Here is a 15,996-nt window from a genome sequence, read left to right on the forward strand (position 1 = left end):
ACTGAAATGAACACTTCTTTTGCTTAATTTAGGGGCAGAGGAAGCACACTAGAGCTAAAAGATTCCTTGATTAGGTGTCAGGAGACATGTGTTCTGACTCAGGTCTCTCAGCAGCCATCTGGGAGTTTATCCTTCCTCTCAGTGGAGCATCCTTAGTAAGGAATTGGACCAGTTTTACTTTACAGTTGAGCTAAGTTAGAAAATTTACTTTGTAAGCCAAGGAGGCCATTAAAAGTGGAATTATTCTCTTGTAATTATATTCCAAAATGCTAATAGTTTTAGCAATATTTCAAAGGATAATTTACTACAGCTAATAGCACACTTCACTTTGTTTTTATTTAATTTCATTAAGTGCCTTAAGTCTGCTTTGGATAAGCTATATGTAGATTAATACATTAATAAATGCATGATAACAATGGTTATTATACATATGAAATAAATTAATGATTTATATTGTAAGTACATTAAATATGATACTATATTAATTATTTTGGATTTATTTGCATCACATGAAATATTTCATAGGCCAATCTTTTTTAGGTTAAAATTTTAATCTTTAGCAACAGAATTTTTTTTTCTTAAAGGGTATAATATCTCCATAGTATCTTCTTGCACTTTTCAAAATGCTTTTCTCCAACTGTGTTTACATTGAGAATCCACAGTGTTTACATTGAGAGTGATATCATTTCCAACGCATGCCCATGTTGAGATGTGTGTTTCCGATATGTTTGACCACTAGCAGAATGTTAGATATACATCATTTCGTTGGTTAAAAATAATTATTTCATTTAATCTAGAGGCTACTATTAACTTGTTGACCATATTTTCATGAAGTGAGCATTGTTTGTGCATTATCAACAACTTCCATTATTACTAACATATTGTCTAGCTGAATTAACAGAGGCTGGAAGATAGAGAGGAGAGTGGGAGAGAAAGGGATGGATTCCTCTAAGAGTGAAAGAACATTTATTTTGCATGTAATGGTGTTAAACTGTAGCCAATATATTCTTTATCATTGAAAGTTTAAGAGTTTAAACAGAAGGACATTCTGCAGATAAATATTTTAGGAGGGTTAGGTGAACAGAAACCAACCTTTCCCCACTGTGTAATTGAAGGTAATGTCTCACTGCAAAGTGATGGTAGCTGGATTTGTTATAATTATGAAAGCCTTTGGTTCCAACACAGGACCAAAGAGCATCCTTCCAATGTTAGACTTTCCCTGGTTCCAGTCCTATGAAGCACTTTTTATTTTCACTTCATCTTTGAATTTTGTTTTCATTTCCTCTAAGGTAATGTGGCAGTTATCGTAACAAACATTTTTTGTCTTTTGACCTGTAGACATAATTTTCATCTTTCAGCTGCTCTTCTTAATGTTGGTCCAGTCCTTTAAACCTACCTTACGGATTCTAGTCTGCCCTTCATTGCCCTTAATTGCTTGATCTCTTATGCTTGCCTTATTTTATCGCTTATTTTGTTCATGTTAAACACTAAGTTAAAAATATTTTAAAATGAATGATGTGACATACATAGAAATGAGCATTATTAATCCCTGTTGTTGTAAAACATCATTGAAATTGTATGCTATTCTCTTTCTATAAAGTCATTCTAATTATTTCACATGTTGAAGATGTAACCAAACTATTATAAGGGCTGCTTATTCATTCACATATTGAATAGATTCAGTTTGGGTTTTTTAAGATTGTTAATTTGGTATTTTCTCTTTCCTCTAGTCAAAGTGGGAAAAAGCCCACCTGTGAGGGGCTCCCTCTCTGGAAAAGTCAGCCTACCTTGTCATTTTTCCACCATGCCTACTTTGCCACCCAGTTACAACACCAGTGAATTTCTCCGCATCAAATGGTCTAAGATTGAAGTGGACAAAAATGGAAAAGATTTGAAAGAGACTACTGTCCTTGTGGCCCAAAATGGAAATATCAAGATTGGTCAGGACTACAAAGGGAGAGTGTCTGTGCCCACACATCCCGAGGCCGTGGGCGATGCCTCCCTCACCGTGGTCAAGCTGCTGGCAAGTGATGCGGGCCTCTACCGCTGTGACGTCATGTACGGGATTGATGACACGCAAGACACGGTGTCATTGGCTGTGGATGGTAAGGCTTTTAGTATCTGCAAGAAGGTAGTATAACATGACACCTGGTTCAGAAGCATTGTGAAATAGCACTGAGAAGTAACTGTTGTTTGGGGTTTGGACGAGTGGAAAAACACCCATCAATTCAATAGTCCATGTCTTTCACCAAAAATGAACTGGTATTCACTCAAAGGTCAAGGCAGGTGCATTTTTGGCAACCGCTTCATTGATTCCATGAAGGAAAGTATTGTTTACTGAAAATAACGAATACCTCAAGGCATAACACATAATTTAATAATCATTACTTCAGTGTTGAGTCTTATCAGTGATTCTTTTTCAAGACTCTAAAGGCAAATCTACATTTTAAAAATTATTACATATGTGTGTATGCACATGTACATACATATACACACATACATATACATATATACATGAAAACCCTTTCCCCCTTTTTTCTCTCTTAATATGATTATTAAACTATTTGAGTTTCCTTTTAAGAAATTCTATCATAACTTACATTGAAGAAATGAGGTATTTAAGAAAAACCATGGTACATATCAGAGTCTTAAAAAGACCAAGACTTAATAAATATTTGAACTTGATCAAACAGAAATTTAGTATATTTTTTAAGATTAATATCCTAGTTGTTATCCATTAAGCATTGCAGTGAGACATTTTAGTTTCACCCTCTTTTCAGGGGTGGTTTATATGTCATTTGAATTTAAGTTGGGAGACAAAGCAAAGAAAAATTGCTTTAATTGGGTACACACATAATGCTGTAGCTCTTGGAAGCGTAATATTTTGGCAAGTTATTAAGCAAAATTCTAATACCCAGACATGATGGAACAGATTTTCTTCCAATCTTCCATTTCCCTATAAAATATTTACCTTTCAGAAATATATACAAAGGGTTTTATTAAAAGTCTTTCTTGTGTAGCCAAAAGGAAATACTTTGAATTTCAGATGCAACACATTAACTTTCTGAATGCCCTTTTATATTCAAATTCTATTGCTTCCTTCTGTAAATCTATTTTTATGTTGTCTAGGCATCCACTAAGTATCCTGGGTTCTTCTAACCTTTTTATCATTTATTTTCGTTAGCCTCACTACTGTGATTTCTCTCTCGCGCGCTCTTCTGTTTACATATCACTTTTGAAAATCCCCAAAGAAGTTTAACAACTTCTTACAATTTTTCATCATTAAAGAATTAGCAATGGATTTGCCCCTTGCCCCTCTGAAACAATGAAAATCCTCCACTTAATCTCCTTAGCTCCATGGGGTCTTCAAATTATTCCAGCAACTGCAGATACTTATACAGATTGAAGTTCCCTGCCTTGGTCGAGGAGGCCTCTTTGTGCCCCTTTACTGCCAATCTTCAGTGCACATGGAAGATTTTTAATTACCAAGAAGACTATTTGAAGCTTTGATCAACATTAAACTAATCTAAATCTATTCAAATTCTTGCTTAAGCCTTAGAGATCATTTTAAGCTATCTCTTATATTCACCAGATAGCACCATATGTATTTCCTGGCAATTTTAGAGAGGTTCTATGAAGGTACAAATTGCCATTTGATTATTTATTTATTTATTTATTTATTTATTTATTTATTTATTTATCTTTTTGGCAAAATCTCCTTTTTTGAGTCATAAGATATCAGAAATGAGAAAATGAATGCTAGTTGTCATTGCACCTACTTATTGCCTGTGCAGATCTTTTTGTGTTGGCACTGATCTGAGGTACTTATCTATGAGATGGGTAGTCTTTTCCCCTGTAGTTATATTACTGTAGTAATATAACTTGGAAGACAGAGACGATCTGATGACAGAAGGATGAACACGTGGGAGACAGTCTTACAGCTAGAAGTCAGGCTGCAGAAGATAAACTGTTGTCAATCCCAGGAAATTACTAGGGATAAGAAGAGTGGCATGTATCTTGGAAACCACAGTTTATTCCAAATAACAACAACAAAAAGTGTTCTTAAGTGGGATGACTCTTAATAAAATCTCATTCATAAGACCTGGTTGCCTCAGTTTCTATTTTTCAGTGACTTCTCTGGCACATTAGTTCAATCCACTTTGATGTCCTGCAGAAATGAGTCATCATATTTACTCCAGCTAAAAATGGAGAGACTCTTGTTGACATGGGAAGAGAGGATCCAGAGCTCCACCCCCTTGCTTGCTCTATCCTTATCCCTTTGAAAATTTCTTGAGCCCTGAAGCACAATTCAGAACCACTAGTTTATACAACCCCTAAAATACAACAAAGTGGAATTTGAGGCAAGTATCAGGAGCTTCTACTAGGAAGAATTTGATAATTTATTTCAGGCTTTCTTTGGATAAAAAATATACATGTTATCTGTCATAGCAGAGACCCTACATTATGCTGGTCAGGTAAAGAATATGATAAACATTTGAATGATACATGGTGGTCTACTCAACATTTGAAAATCCTTTACCTAATCTGACCTTCACACCAATCAAGTAACATACATATTTTTAGTTCCACCTTATGGGACAGGAAATTAAAGCTCAGAGAAACTGACTTGTATAAAAGTAAGGAGCAAATTAGGGATTGGAACAAGTCTTCTCACTCATAAATAGTCCAGTGTCTTTCCCACTCTGGTACATCGTCTCTGAAGGTAAATATCTCAGTGTTTTATATTTGGAGGAAGTGGTGTTAGTGAATATTTTTATGAGACAGGTGAGTGTTTCATGCATAAACATTGGGTTGACCCTGGATAAAGTCCTGAAGTAAAAGTTGATCTTGTGGTCCCCTTAGGTCTTTGTATCTTCTGCAGAATCTACTCCCTTTAGGTATCTGGTGTTCCCATGATAGACTGAATACTGCCTGCAATCAGGACAACTATTGGGATTCAGTGACTTAAATCTCTTTCTGGGATCTAGGAGATCTGCTAGGAAATGTTCTGATGCAGCAGAATGGGATGTCTAGATGAATGGCATTTTTGGAGTGCCTCAAATCAACATGATTTTGCATAATGCTGCATAAAGTAAAAGTAAATGATTATTATGACATTATTACTATGTATCCAACTAAGTTTATACATTGCTCCAATGAGAAATTTTGCACAGTGCAGTGGGAGATTTGAACAGGCTGGCAATTGTTTGCTGTTGTCTTTGCAGGGGTTGTGTTTCACTACAGGGCATCAACCAGCAGGTACACACTGAATTTTGAGGCTGCTCAGAAGGCTTGTTTGGACATTGGGGCGGTCATAGCAACTCCAGAGCAGCTCTTTGCCGCCTATGAAGATGGATTTGAGCAGTGTGACGCAGGCTGGCTGGCTGATCAGACTGTCAGGTAAGACGTCTGGGGGCCACAGGCCTTCATTATTAACTTGAGAGTGAGAAGAAAGTGCCACTAACTAGTCATTTATTTCCCCAGATATCCCATCCGGGCTCCCCGAGTAGGCTGTTATGGAGATATGATGGGAAAGGCAGGAGTTAGGACCTATGGATTCCGTTCTCCCCAGGAAACTTACGATGTGTATTGCTATGTGGATCATCTGGATGGTAAGATGTTTGAGTTTCTGTATCTTTGTATGAACTGAGAAAACTGAGGGAAGACCAGAAGTGCATTGGAATAGAGCAATTCTTCGTGCTTGTTTGGATTCCAAACGGTGGCATTTTGTTTATACGACTGTATGATTTTGTGGTAAAATAAGCCGAAATTAAAGTGGAAAGGGAAGGAGGAGTGTGTAAATGGTTATGCAGGTTAGAAATGTCTTCAGTTAATGGCAGGTTTTCTTACAGTCATGCTGCTCTTGGACTGTTTCCAATACACTTTTAGAGCATTGAGAATAGAAAGCTGTAAGGGTGGTACCTATTCTGGTGAGAGCATAAGATAAAAATCGTGTGAAGACAATCCACGGTGAATCCAAGTACTGATAAGCACCCCAGAGCTAAATAAATAACACTGTAAACTAGCCCAGCAGGAATTTTCAAGTTTCACTTCCTGTTTATTTTGTTACACTAATATTCAGAGCAATCCTTCCTTCATTCAACCAATCAATACATTAAACCAGTTAACACATAAAAAATCACTTACTGTGATTTTTATAGGTACTCTGCTAGTTGTTAGAGATATGGAGTCAGTTAAGATATAGCCCTTCCTTTTAAGTTGCTTACAGTCTGATTTTGGCACTGTCATTTCTCCGTTGCCTGAGTTAGATTCTTAGAGACAAATTTGAGTTCAATAGTACTGACATTATCTAAAGAGCATGGTGCAGCTTTATTATAAAGGCGCAGGGGGGCAGGCATAGTGGCTCACACCTGTAATCCCAGCACTTTGGGAGGGCTAGGTGGGAAGACAGCTTGAGTTCAGGAGTTTGAGACCAGCCTGGGTAACATGGTGAAACCATGTCTCTACAAAATACCAAAACTTAGCTAGGTGTGGTGGCATGTGCCTGTAGTCACAGTTACTCAGGGAGTGGAAGAAGTGGGTGGGGGACAGGAGGGCTGAGGTAGGAGGCTTACTCGAGCCAGGAGATGGAGGCTGTAGAGAGCTGAGATTGTGCCACTGCACTCCAGCCTGGGTGACAGAGTGAGACCTTGTCTCAACAAATACGTAAATAAATAAAATAAAGGCACATGGAATAGAAGTTTCTACAACTTTTTATTTTCATTTGTATTAACAGCTATTATTAGAATCCTAAAGGTATAGATAATAGTGTTAAATTAAATTATACTTTTAATTTTGACTAGGTGCACATAAAAAGAATGATCTGAATTTTCTTATGTTTAAAATGAGGAGGCTGGACTAGATAATTTCTGTGGTCTCTTTCAACCTTAAATTTCTGTGATTCCCTGATTCTGTGAATGAATAAGCAAACTTAGAGCCTGAAAGCTAGAATATAAGCAGCTGATATTTTCCTAATGTCTTGACTAAATTTGCATCAGAAGGCCTGCTTTCAAAAAGGGTGCTTAGGTATAGTTCTCTAGTATCTTAGCATTCTTATTTTCACTATCACTGAAGATTGCCAGATGTATTTTCTAAACCAAAAGTGCAGATGTGAGCAAATTTTATTTTTGTATATAGGAAAAGGGAAAATATAACATCCAAGCTATGGTTGAAATATATAAAACTAGAGCTTTTATCTTGCCTTTATTTTAATTGACTTAAAAAATATAATAGAAGATGGTTGGTAGGAGAATCTGATTAAATTATCTAGGAAATAAGTTGGGCTGCTGCTATTTTGGTAAGGTGGGAATTTGTATCACTATTGTTTTAACTTAGTGTAGTATCTGCAAGGGTGATAGTTATAAACAATATCTGAAATGCTAGTAATACTAGAAATGATCCAGAGGTAGCTTTTGCAAAAGTATATGTAAGATCTAATGAGCCTAAAAGATCTTTACCAAATATTATCTAAATGGTGGGCTTTCATGGCCTGATTCAAATATGAATAAGCATCCCAAGCCAGATCCCTTGGTGGGAAGACAGGCTTATGTACCCATGAAGCCACCAGCCAGAGAGCACTAGAGAACCCCCGTGAGTATGTTTTTCAGTTTACTCTGATAGAGGTACTATCAGCTCTTAGCTCTCTAAGGCTATAGACTGCCCAAATTCAAAATTATTTTTTCAAGCCCAGAGAGGGATTTTATAGAAGTCCCAGAAATTTCAGGGCCTCTGCAAGTACTGTTTGAAGAACTTTTGACAAGTCTTGGTGGTGGGAGTCCTTTCAGGGATTTCCTAGTCACACTGTCTTCATTGAATGATGGCTCCCCACAATCTGCTCATAGTATCATAACCAGTGTTCAGGAACTGGACTCTGTCAGAAGAGGAGCTCTGAGGATGAATGTATATCTCCCATGATGAAGGACTTACTAGTCTTACAGACATCCTCTCCCAGTTCCATAAACACAGTCACTTCTAAGGAAACCAGTTGATGTCCCAATGTAACCAAACTGTATTTTATAAAGTTATTTTGGATAAATCTACATATTTGGTAACTGAAAACTTGTAATGTGGAATATAGCATAACTTTATTTAGGGTCTTATCAACAGAATTTTAATCTTTTTGTTTTAATATGTAAAAATTGGAAGAGAAATATAAGAGAGTCAGTTCAAATATTAATTCAAGCACTGGCTGAAATTTGTGTCAGCAAAGTAACAAGGCATTTATTTGTTTCATAAAAGAAACTTGACAAATCTGGAGGATATTCAGCATGTTTACAATAACATTGTTCCTGACATTTTTTTCCTCCTTGTTTATTGACTCTTGGACTAAGTATCAAATCTTTGGACACTGCTCTTTTCTTTCTTGGCTTGAAAGTGAGCAGGAATGGGGGTAAAAGGTAACTTTTATGGCTGATGAGGTAAGAGGAAGATCACAAAATCATTCTTGTAAGGCTTCTTTCATTTCTTAACTGAAGTATATGTCTTCCCTTTTGAAGTAAAGACCATTGGCTAATCTGTGAATTAATACAAAATTCCTGTGGAAAGTTGACTACAAAAAATTACATCTGGTACTTCAATTACCATGTTGATAAAAGATTATTTGAAGGTGAGTCAAGATTCCTTGTAAGAGGCATTGCTAAATTCATGAGTCAAATAATTCCCACCTATATTTTATTGTATTTGCGGGAGCCAAGTGTGTGTGTATGAGAAATGGTGGGGACGGTAAAAGATTTGATGTACTCAGATTGCATGTGATGGAACACACACACACAGGAGTTATGAACCAAGGTGCAATTAATTTAGATCAGAAGCCGTATATCCCAGATGGTCTGATGAAAAAGCCAATTAAGTATAAAATGAAACCTTGCTCAAAAAGGCAATTAATTTTCTCTTTTAATTATTTATTGTGAAAGATATATAGTTGACAGAATGTTGACCTGTTTTTTCTCTTTCTTGTTTTATAATGTCATATTTTCCCGACATATGTGTTTCTCTATAAAATTTAAATAATTGCACTAAGTTAAATCCTGCCAGTTTTGGGAGAAAAATCTAGTAGAGTTCTTTTCCTAAGGTGGTGATTATAACAGTTATGCATATTCAATGAATACTTAATTCTGCTTTTCAAAATAACCTATTAAGTGTTAAAGAGTAATTACATTAGCTATATTCACTAGCAAACATTTAAATATCAGTTTGTGTTCTTAGAAATGGTCTGGAAAGTATGACGGCTTATTAGACATGATTCAATCAGTAATAGAATGCTATTATTAAGAAATTAATGGAATTAAAATTTTTAAGTGGGAATCTAGAAATTAAGATCCACAAAATAATCCTTATTAGAAATTTTAATCTTTGTTTCCCAGTAAGACAGATTTGGAAAACATTGGGAGGGTTTTAAGGTAGAGTTGAGATGATTAAATGGCTCAAGAAATTAGGTAAAGGATCGGAATTATTTAAGAATGAAATTAATAGACTGACTATTTATTTGGTTTCCTGATGGTAGCAGGTACTTTAAAAAATAAGTTTCTTTTTTAGGCATTTAATTTACCCCGCAGATAAATTGGAGGATTGCAGATGAGGTCCTACTACCTTCTTTCATTGTTGACCCACTTAGTTTCCTTGCAAATGAGTCAATACTTCCAGTCTTGTCCCCAGACCTGACAAATGGTTGGTTCAGGAGCTTCTTTCCCTCATGACATAGGCCTATCTTCTTAGGGCCTGCATTTTCTATATAGCCCTGCCTTTTGGTATTTACTTCAGTTGGGTTAACTACTACCCTACTATTCCAATTCCCTGGTTTTTTACACAAACTTCCCAGCACTTTGACAGGCCTATACTGTGGGCACTCTCTTTCATCTCATATTCCCTCCTGAAGACCTGGTTGATTCTCTCATCTTTATCATCTCTGAACCTTGAATGTATGACTATAATTACCCTCTTGCAAATATTTGCTTATACTTCTTTCTCTCCTACTAAACTGTGGATTTGGGGAAAGAAGGAAACATACGAGTTCATTTTTGTATGCCCAGTATTTCCTTAGCATATAGTAGGCGCTCCATAGGTAGAGCTGAATAAATGAGTGAATTAGTGAATTAACTTCTAAACCATTAATGCCTCCCTACTCACCTTACTTTACAATTGCTTTCTGGATAGTTTCACACTTCTCCAGGCTCCATCAGTATCCTACCAGCTTCCTGATTTTTTTATTGCTTTAATTTTCTTATTAGTTTGTTTAATTTCATTTTTGTTCTCTTATACATAAATTGTAAGCCAAAAGTCTTGTGGGACATATGGGGCATGAAAGAATACCAAAAGAACTAATAAGTGAACAATGAAGATGTTAATTTCTAGTTTTGCATGTTTAGCCACCAAATTCTCTTCTGAATTTCATACTCATATTTCTAGTTTGTGAATCACTTTTGAGTTTCATTTTTGGTTTTGGTTGTCACATATAGTCCCCATCACTTTAAGAATACTTTGGGGGATCTGTTTTACTACCATCAAAACACTTAAACATCATTGCCATGTAATTCTCCTACTTAACTCTGTGCGTTGGTTTTGTTGGCTTCATCCACAAGCATATACTCTGCCTGGTCTTCAAAGCCTAGACCTGCTCGACTGCAATCTATTCACCCTTGGTTCCCACACTCTTTAGTGTGACCCCACACACGTGCATCTTGCCCTTCACAGACTCTTTGCTTGCTCCTGCTTGCAAGTCTGCTCTGTTCCTCTCAGGGAACACACACCCGTCATCCCTTCAACATTGTGATTTCGCCTGTGCTTGAAGACTTACTGCTTCCAGGATCCCCCTTTTGGCTATTGCAGCTCACACTGAAATTTCTTGACTCTGAACTTCTACTTTACTTAGAGTTAATTCCATGTGATTTATTGCTTAATTGCTTTCTGGTTTCTTTGTGTTCATAAAATATAAAATGTTATATGTTTGTTTTATTTCAGCAAAATTATTGTAAGCTCTAGTAGAGATAAGACTGTAAACTTCTATATCTTTCCCAATTGCAATCAAGAGCCTGTTCCAATCACAGACACATAATAGTTATCCAACAAATAGTTGGTGGATTGCAGTATTTTTCCAATCTTTGTCTCTTCTGGAAACTGCCTTCTACTACCACCTTGCCATTTATCTATAACACTTGAAAAAATGCTTTGCTTTATTTACCAAATTCAGAAAGATCTACTTTTTACCATTATTTAATCACCATGATACTATTTTTTCCTCTTTGTATTTATCCTCTCACTCTTTTCTTTGATGTCTCTTAGAAATTACTGCTTCCCAGAGACACTCTTTTCTGGCCTCTCATGATAATTTATTTTCCTTGCCTTCCATTCCTTCCCAGCAAATTGTCCTCTCTGGGATTGCTTTTCTTGTATTAATACCTATTCATCAATTATAGGTTATTATTTTTACTGTTTCCTGATGTCAATGTCCAGGATGGCTTTGTCACCTCTGTGACTTACCTAATGCCTCCATATCATTCTTGTGACTCACCTAGAACCAAAAACAACTTTTGCATTTTCGTTACTTTATGAGCTCCTTTAGATATGAAAATCTAAGCATTTAGATAAACATCATCAAGTAGGTCTTAGAGCGGGGTTAGTTCTAGCTTTTTAGAGGTTTTGGTTGAACCAAAATCAGATGTCAAATCTGAAAATTGTGTAATTTCTTTCCTATAGATTCTCAGATTGCCTGTTAATTTTAATGAGATTTACAGTATGTAATCCACAGAATACTTCACTGATGGAGGTTATTTAAGAATTAGTGATTTGTGTCCTTACTGGGTTTATTCAGTTAAAAAGCCACATATCAGCTTGAAGAGCCTCTTGCACGATATGATTCAGCTGATGGTTAAAATAGTGATTCTTTATTTCAGAATCTCTTCACATTTGTTGCAGTTGGGCCTAGAAGATGCTGAAAACTTTTTATGCTCTGTAGCTTCCTATATAGACTTTGGAGATTAACACACCTTCCTTGGAGTTGCTTCTGTGTACAGTGTTTGAGCAGTCTACCTAAGAGCCAAAGAGGAAAGCAATTAAGCACAGCATGGGGGGAGCACCTCTGGAAGATGATGTCCTTATTCAGTATAGTGACTTCAGTAAGATTGACTGTGAGGTAGCTTCATGAGTAGAATGAGGAAGGAAAACATCTACTGTATGGTTGGAGTATTATTTAACTTAAATCTCATGAACTCTTTGTCAGGAACTTTTTAAAAGAAATCTCACTTTTGCCTGCAAGGAAACTGAGGCACAGACAGGTTAAGTGATTGGATATGCCTTTTTTTCTTCTTCTACTGCCATAAACTCACAGGACCACCAAAGATTCCCCAGTAGAGCAGCAGACAGTCTTGCAAGCCAAGAAGATAAAAAGTACCCTCAAAGCTCCCCCAAATCTCTGATATCTCATCAGAAAAAATCATAATTCTTATTTGAGCAATGATTGCATTACAGATAGGATTACAGTGATTGGGATTGCTGGGTCAAATGGGAACTCTACTATTAACTTTTTGAGGAAATTCTAGGCTGTTTTTCAATGTGGTTGTACCGTTTTACATTCCCATCAGCAGTATATTAGGGTCCGGATTCCTCCACAGTCTTGTTAACACTCGCTATTATTTGACCTTTTGTGTAGTCATCCTAATGAGTGTAAAGTAGTATCTCTGTGGTTTTAAATTGTATTTCTCTGATGGCTAATGAGTTCCAACATCTTTTTATGTGCTTGCTAGTTATTTATCAATCTTCTTGGTAGAAATGTCTACTCTGAAACTTTGCCCACTTATAATTGTGTTTTATTTTATTATTAAATTGTGAGTGCTCTTTGTGTATTCTAGATTTGCATGTCTTCTCATGCAAATGATTTACAAATAGTTTTTCCGATTCAGTGAGTTGTCTTTTTACTTTCTTGATAAGGCCCTTTGAAGCACAAAAGTGTTTAATTTGGATGAAAAGTCCAATTTGTCTATTTTTAAAATTTCTGTGCTTTTGGTGTCATATCTAAGAAAACATTCCCAAATCTCCAGTCATGAAGATTTATCTCTGTGTTTTATTCTAAGAGATTTATAAGTTTTAACTCTTTTGCTTTTATTTTGATCCATTTGGAGTTAGCTTTTGTATATGGTGTGAGGTTGGAGTCCAAATTCATTCTTTTGGATGTGGTCCCAGCACCATTTGTTGAAAAGATAATTAATTCTCCATTTAATGACCTTGGCACCGGGTTGAAAATCAATTGACCATAGGTAGATGGGTTTATTTCTAGACTCTCAATTATATTCCATTGATCTGTATGTCTATCTTTATGCCAGTACCACAATGTCTTTATCACAATTGCTTTGTAGTAAATTTTGAAATTGGAAAGTGTGAGGCCTCCAACTGTGTTCTTCCTTTTCAAAATTGTTTTAGTATTCTGGATTTCTTGAGTTCCCACATGAATTTTAAAATTGGCTTGTCAATTTCTGCAAAGAAGCCAGCTAGGATTCTGATATAGATTGCAATGCATCTCTAGATCAACTTGGGGTATATTGCCCTCTTAGCAATATTATGGCTTCTGATCTGTGAACCTCAGATATCTTTCACTTTTTTAAAGATATTCTTTCATTTTATTCAACAATATTTTGTTCTTTGCAGAGTATAAGTTTTGCAGTTCTTTTGTTAAATTTACTTGTACATATTTTACTACTTTGATGCAAATGCAAATGTAATTTTCTTAATTTCATTTTTGATTGTTTATTACAAGTGTATAGAAATGCAATTGATTTTTATATATTGGTCTTGTATCTTGCAGCCTTGCTGAACTTGCCTCTTAATTCTAATTGTTTTTTAGTGGATTCCTTAGGATTTTCTTTATACACTCTCTTTCATTTTATAATCTTACTTTACATAAGTAGAATGGTCTTGACATAAACTCCTGGAAGCATGTGACAGTCATTTGCTTTAAGGTTTTGATGTCAGGGTCTCCTGGAGTTCTGAGTCAAAAGAACTTCTTTGGAAATACAGTCGCCATTTACCTCCCAGCTGTGAAAAGCCAAAAAAACCCAAACTAGGCTGATCCTCCTGTGTTGACCTGAGGTCATTCTGTGCCTGTCAAACCAAATAACACGTTCAATCTTTTGTATATTTTTGAAGACTCAGAAACCCAGAAATTTTTAGAACCTCTTTCTCACTCTAATTAAAACCTACTGCTCTGTCAATGGGAAAGAATGAGTCCAGACATTCTGAAAACCGTACAAATGTGTTTACATTTTAGTGGGGGCTTCCTGCATCTTTAACTTCTTCAAATTGACATAGGTAAGATCTTGTGTAATAGCACATTTGCAAATATGCAGATTCATTTTCAAATGAATACAATCTGATTTAGAGAATATTAACTGACTATCATAGTAGACTATGGATAATACTCTAATAATTAATTACAGGTTAACATTTTTAAAACTCAAAGACTATGCTTTAAGCCACATTATGCTCTACTTTAGCCTAATACAAGGGAGAAATTTGGAGGGGGCCCTCCTAGCTTTCTAGTCTCATTACTCCCAAATTAGAAACATTACCAGCCTAACACTAACTATGGGGTCTAAAATGAAGTTACTTTGGCAGCCCTAGAGTTTTCTTGTCTCGGTTAACAGAAGATTGGCCTTTGTGCAGGTTAAATAATCAAATCTTAGAGGAAATTGACTTGCTTTTAAATTATCTACAAATGTTAGCCCTATATAAGACTATATAGCAGTATATATTAGCTGTTAACCAATCCATGTGAAGCTGATGGACTTTGTGATTCAGTGGATAATAAGCATTAGTTTTTGCTGCTTTGATCTTATGTTTATCAATACAGACCAAAATACGACAGAGAGAGAGATAGACAGAGAGATAGAGAGACACAGAGAAGAAAAAGAAAGTGTTGAAAAAGCTTAAAAGTCCAACACTTCAAAGCTAATCATTTTGTTGAATTGTTGATATTACCTTGATACTTGATATATTCTGTTAGCGATTTTATCATATGGGTATTTAGAAGCTCATTTCATGTAACTACTTCCTGCTTACTCATCCCATTTACTTTTGCATCCATTTATTACTTATATACCATTTTGACCCAGATAGCAAGGAAATGTGAAAACATTTACAAATCTTGAACTTTTATAGTAAAACAACAACAACAACAACAACAACAATAAAACCAAAAAACCAGGGAGTTCTGGTCCCAAATTTCCAAAAGGAAATTATAAATTAGTCTATAAGAACTGATTTTCAGACGAAATAGTACAGTATAGTAGAGCTATAAGCACCAATGAACAGAAGAAACATAATCATGTATCACATCACCCAGCAAATATACTCTACTAGAAAACTGGTGAGACCTCAGCTTTGACTACCACAGAGAGCAGCCCATCTGCTGCAGTCCAGTAAAGAACTGTGTAATTATTTGTGATTAAGTCCTCCTTTCACCTTGGTGATTGCAAGAATTGTCAGTGAGGGAGAAAGATCCTATCCTGGTTTTACTCTAGACTCAGGCTCTTTAATCATATTGTCGAGTGGCTCCTGAGTATAAACCAGCTTTTGAACACTTTGGGTCATTTTTAATGTTTTGATTTGTTTTCATCATTGCTTGCCATTTCAGTATGTGTCATGTTTGAGTCAGTCAAGAAGCAGCTTTTCCACTTAGCAAACAGAATTGTGAAAAAAATATACATGGTCCACTTTCTAGGGAGTCTTGTAGCAGCTATTAGTCAAATTAGAGTATTTTTTCTCTTAATTTCTGATGTTAATTCCCACAATTAAGATAACTTTAGTTTGTGGAATGTCATCAGATATTAAAGTCTTACAACATGTCTCCCAGTTTCTTCTAGGGCATCCCTGGAAAGTTGAAATAACAGGAATATGTCAAAGCTATATGTATTTAATTTGAAATTTTGGAAAACTATGGCTTAAGATACTGCATATGCTTTCCATATGAATATGCAAATTATCCTATGCATGAAAGGCTCTGTTATATAT

At 35.7% G+C, this 15,996-nt stretch overlaps 1 protein-coding gene across 2 annotated transcripts in view; it reads left to right on the plus strand.

Moving 5' to 3' along the window:
* VCAN (versican) overlaps window positions 1–15,996 on the plus strand; it is a 110,297-nt gene that overhangs the window by 16,768 nt on the left and 77,533 nt on the right. For both annotated transcript variants that reach the window (XM_023215001.2, XM_023215002.2), the window contains exons 3-5: window positions 1,731–2,105; window positions 5,226–5,400; window positions 5,485–5,612. In XM_023215001.2, coding sequence (XP_023070769.2) covers window positions 1,731–2,105; window positions 5,226–5,400; window positions 5,485–5,612 — 678 coding nt within the window. The remainder of the gene's footprint in view (window positions 1–1,730; window positions 2,106–5,225; window positions 5,401–5,484; window positions 5,613–15,996) is intronic.

Source organism: Piliocolobus tephrosceles, chromosome 4, assembly GCF_002776525.5.
Source record: "Piliocolobus tephrosceles isolate RC106 chromosome 4, ASM277652v3, whole genome shotgun sequence".
NCBI classification, from domain to species: domain Eukaryota; kingdom Metazoa; phylum Chordata; class Mammalia; order Primates; family Cercopithecidae; genus Piliocolobus; species Piliocolobus tephrosceles.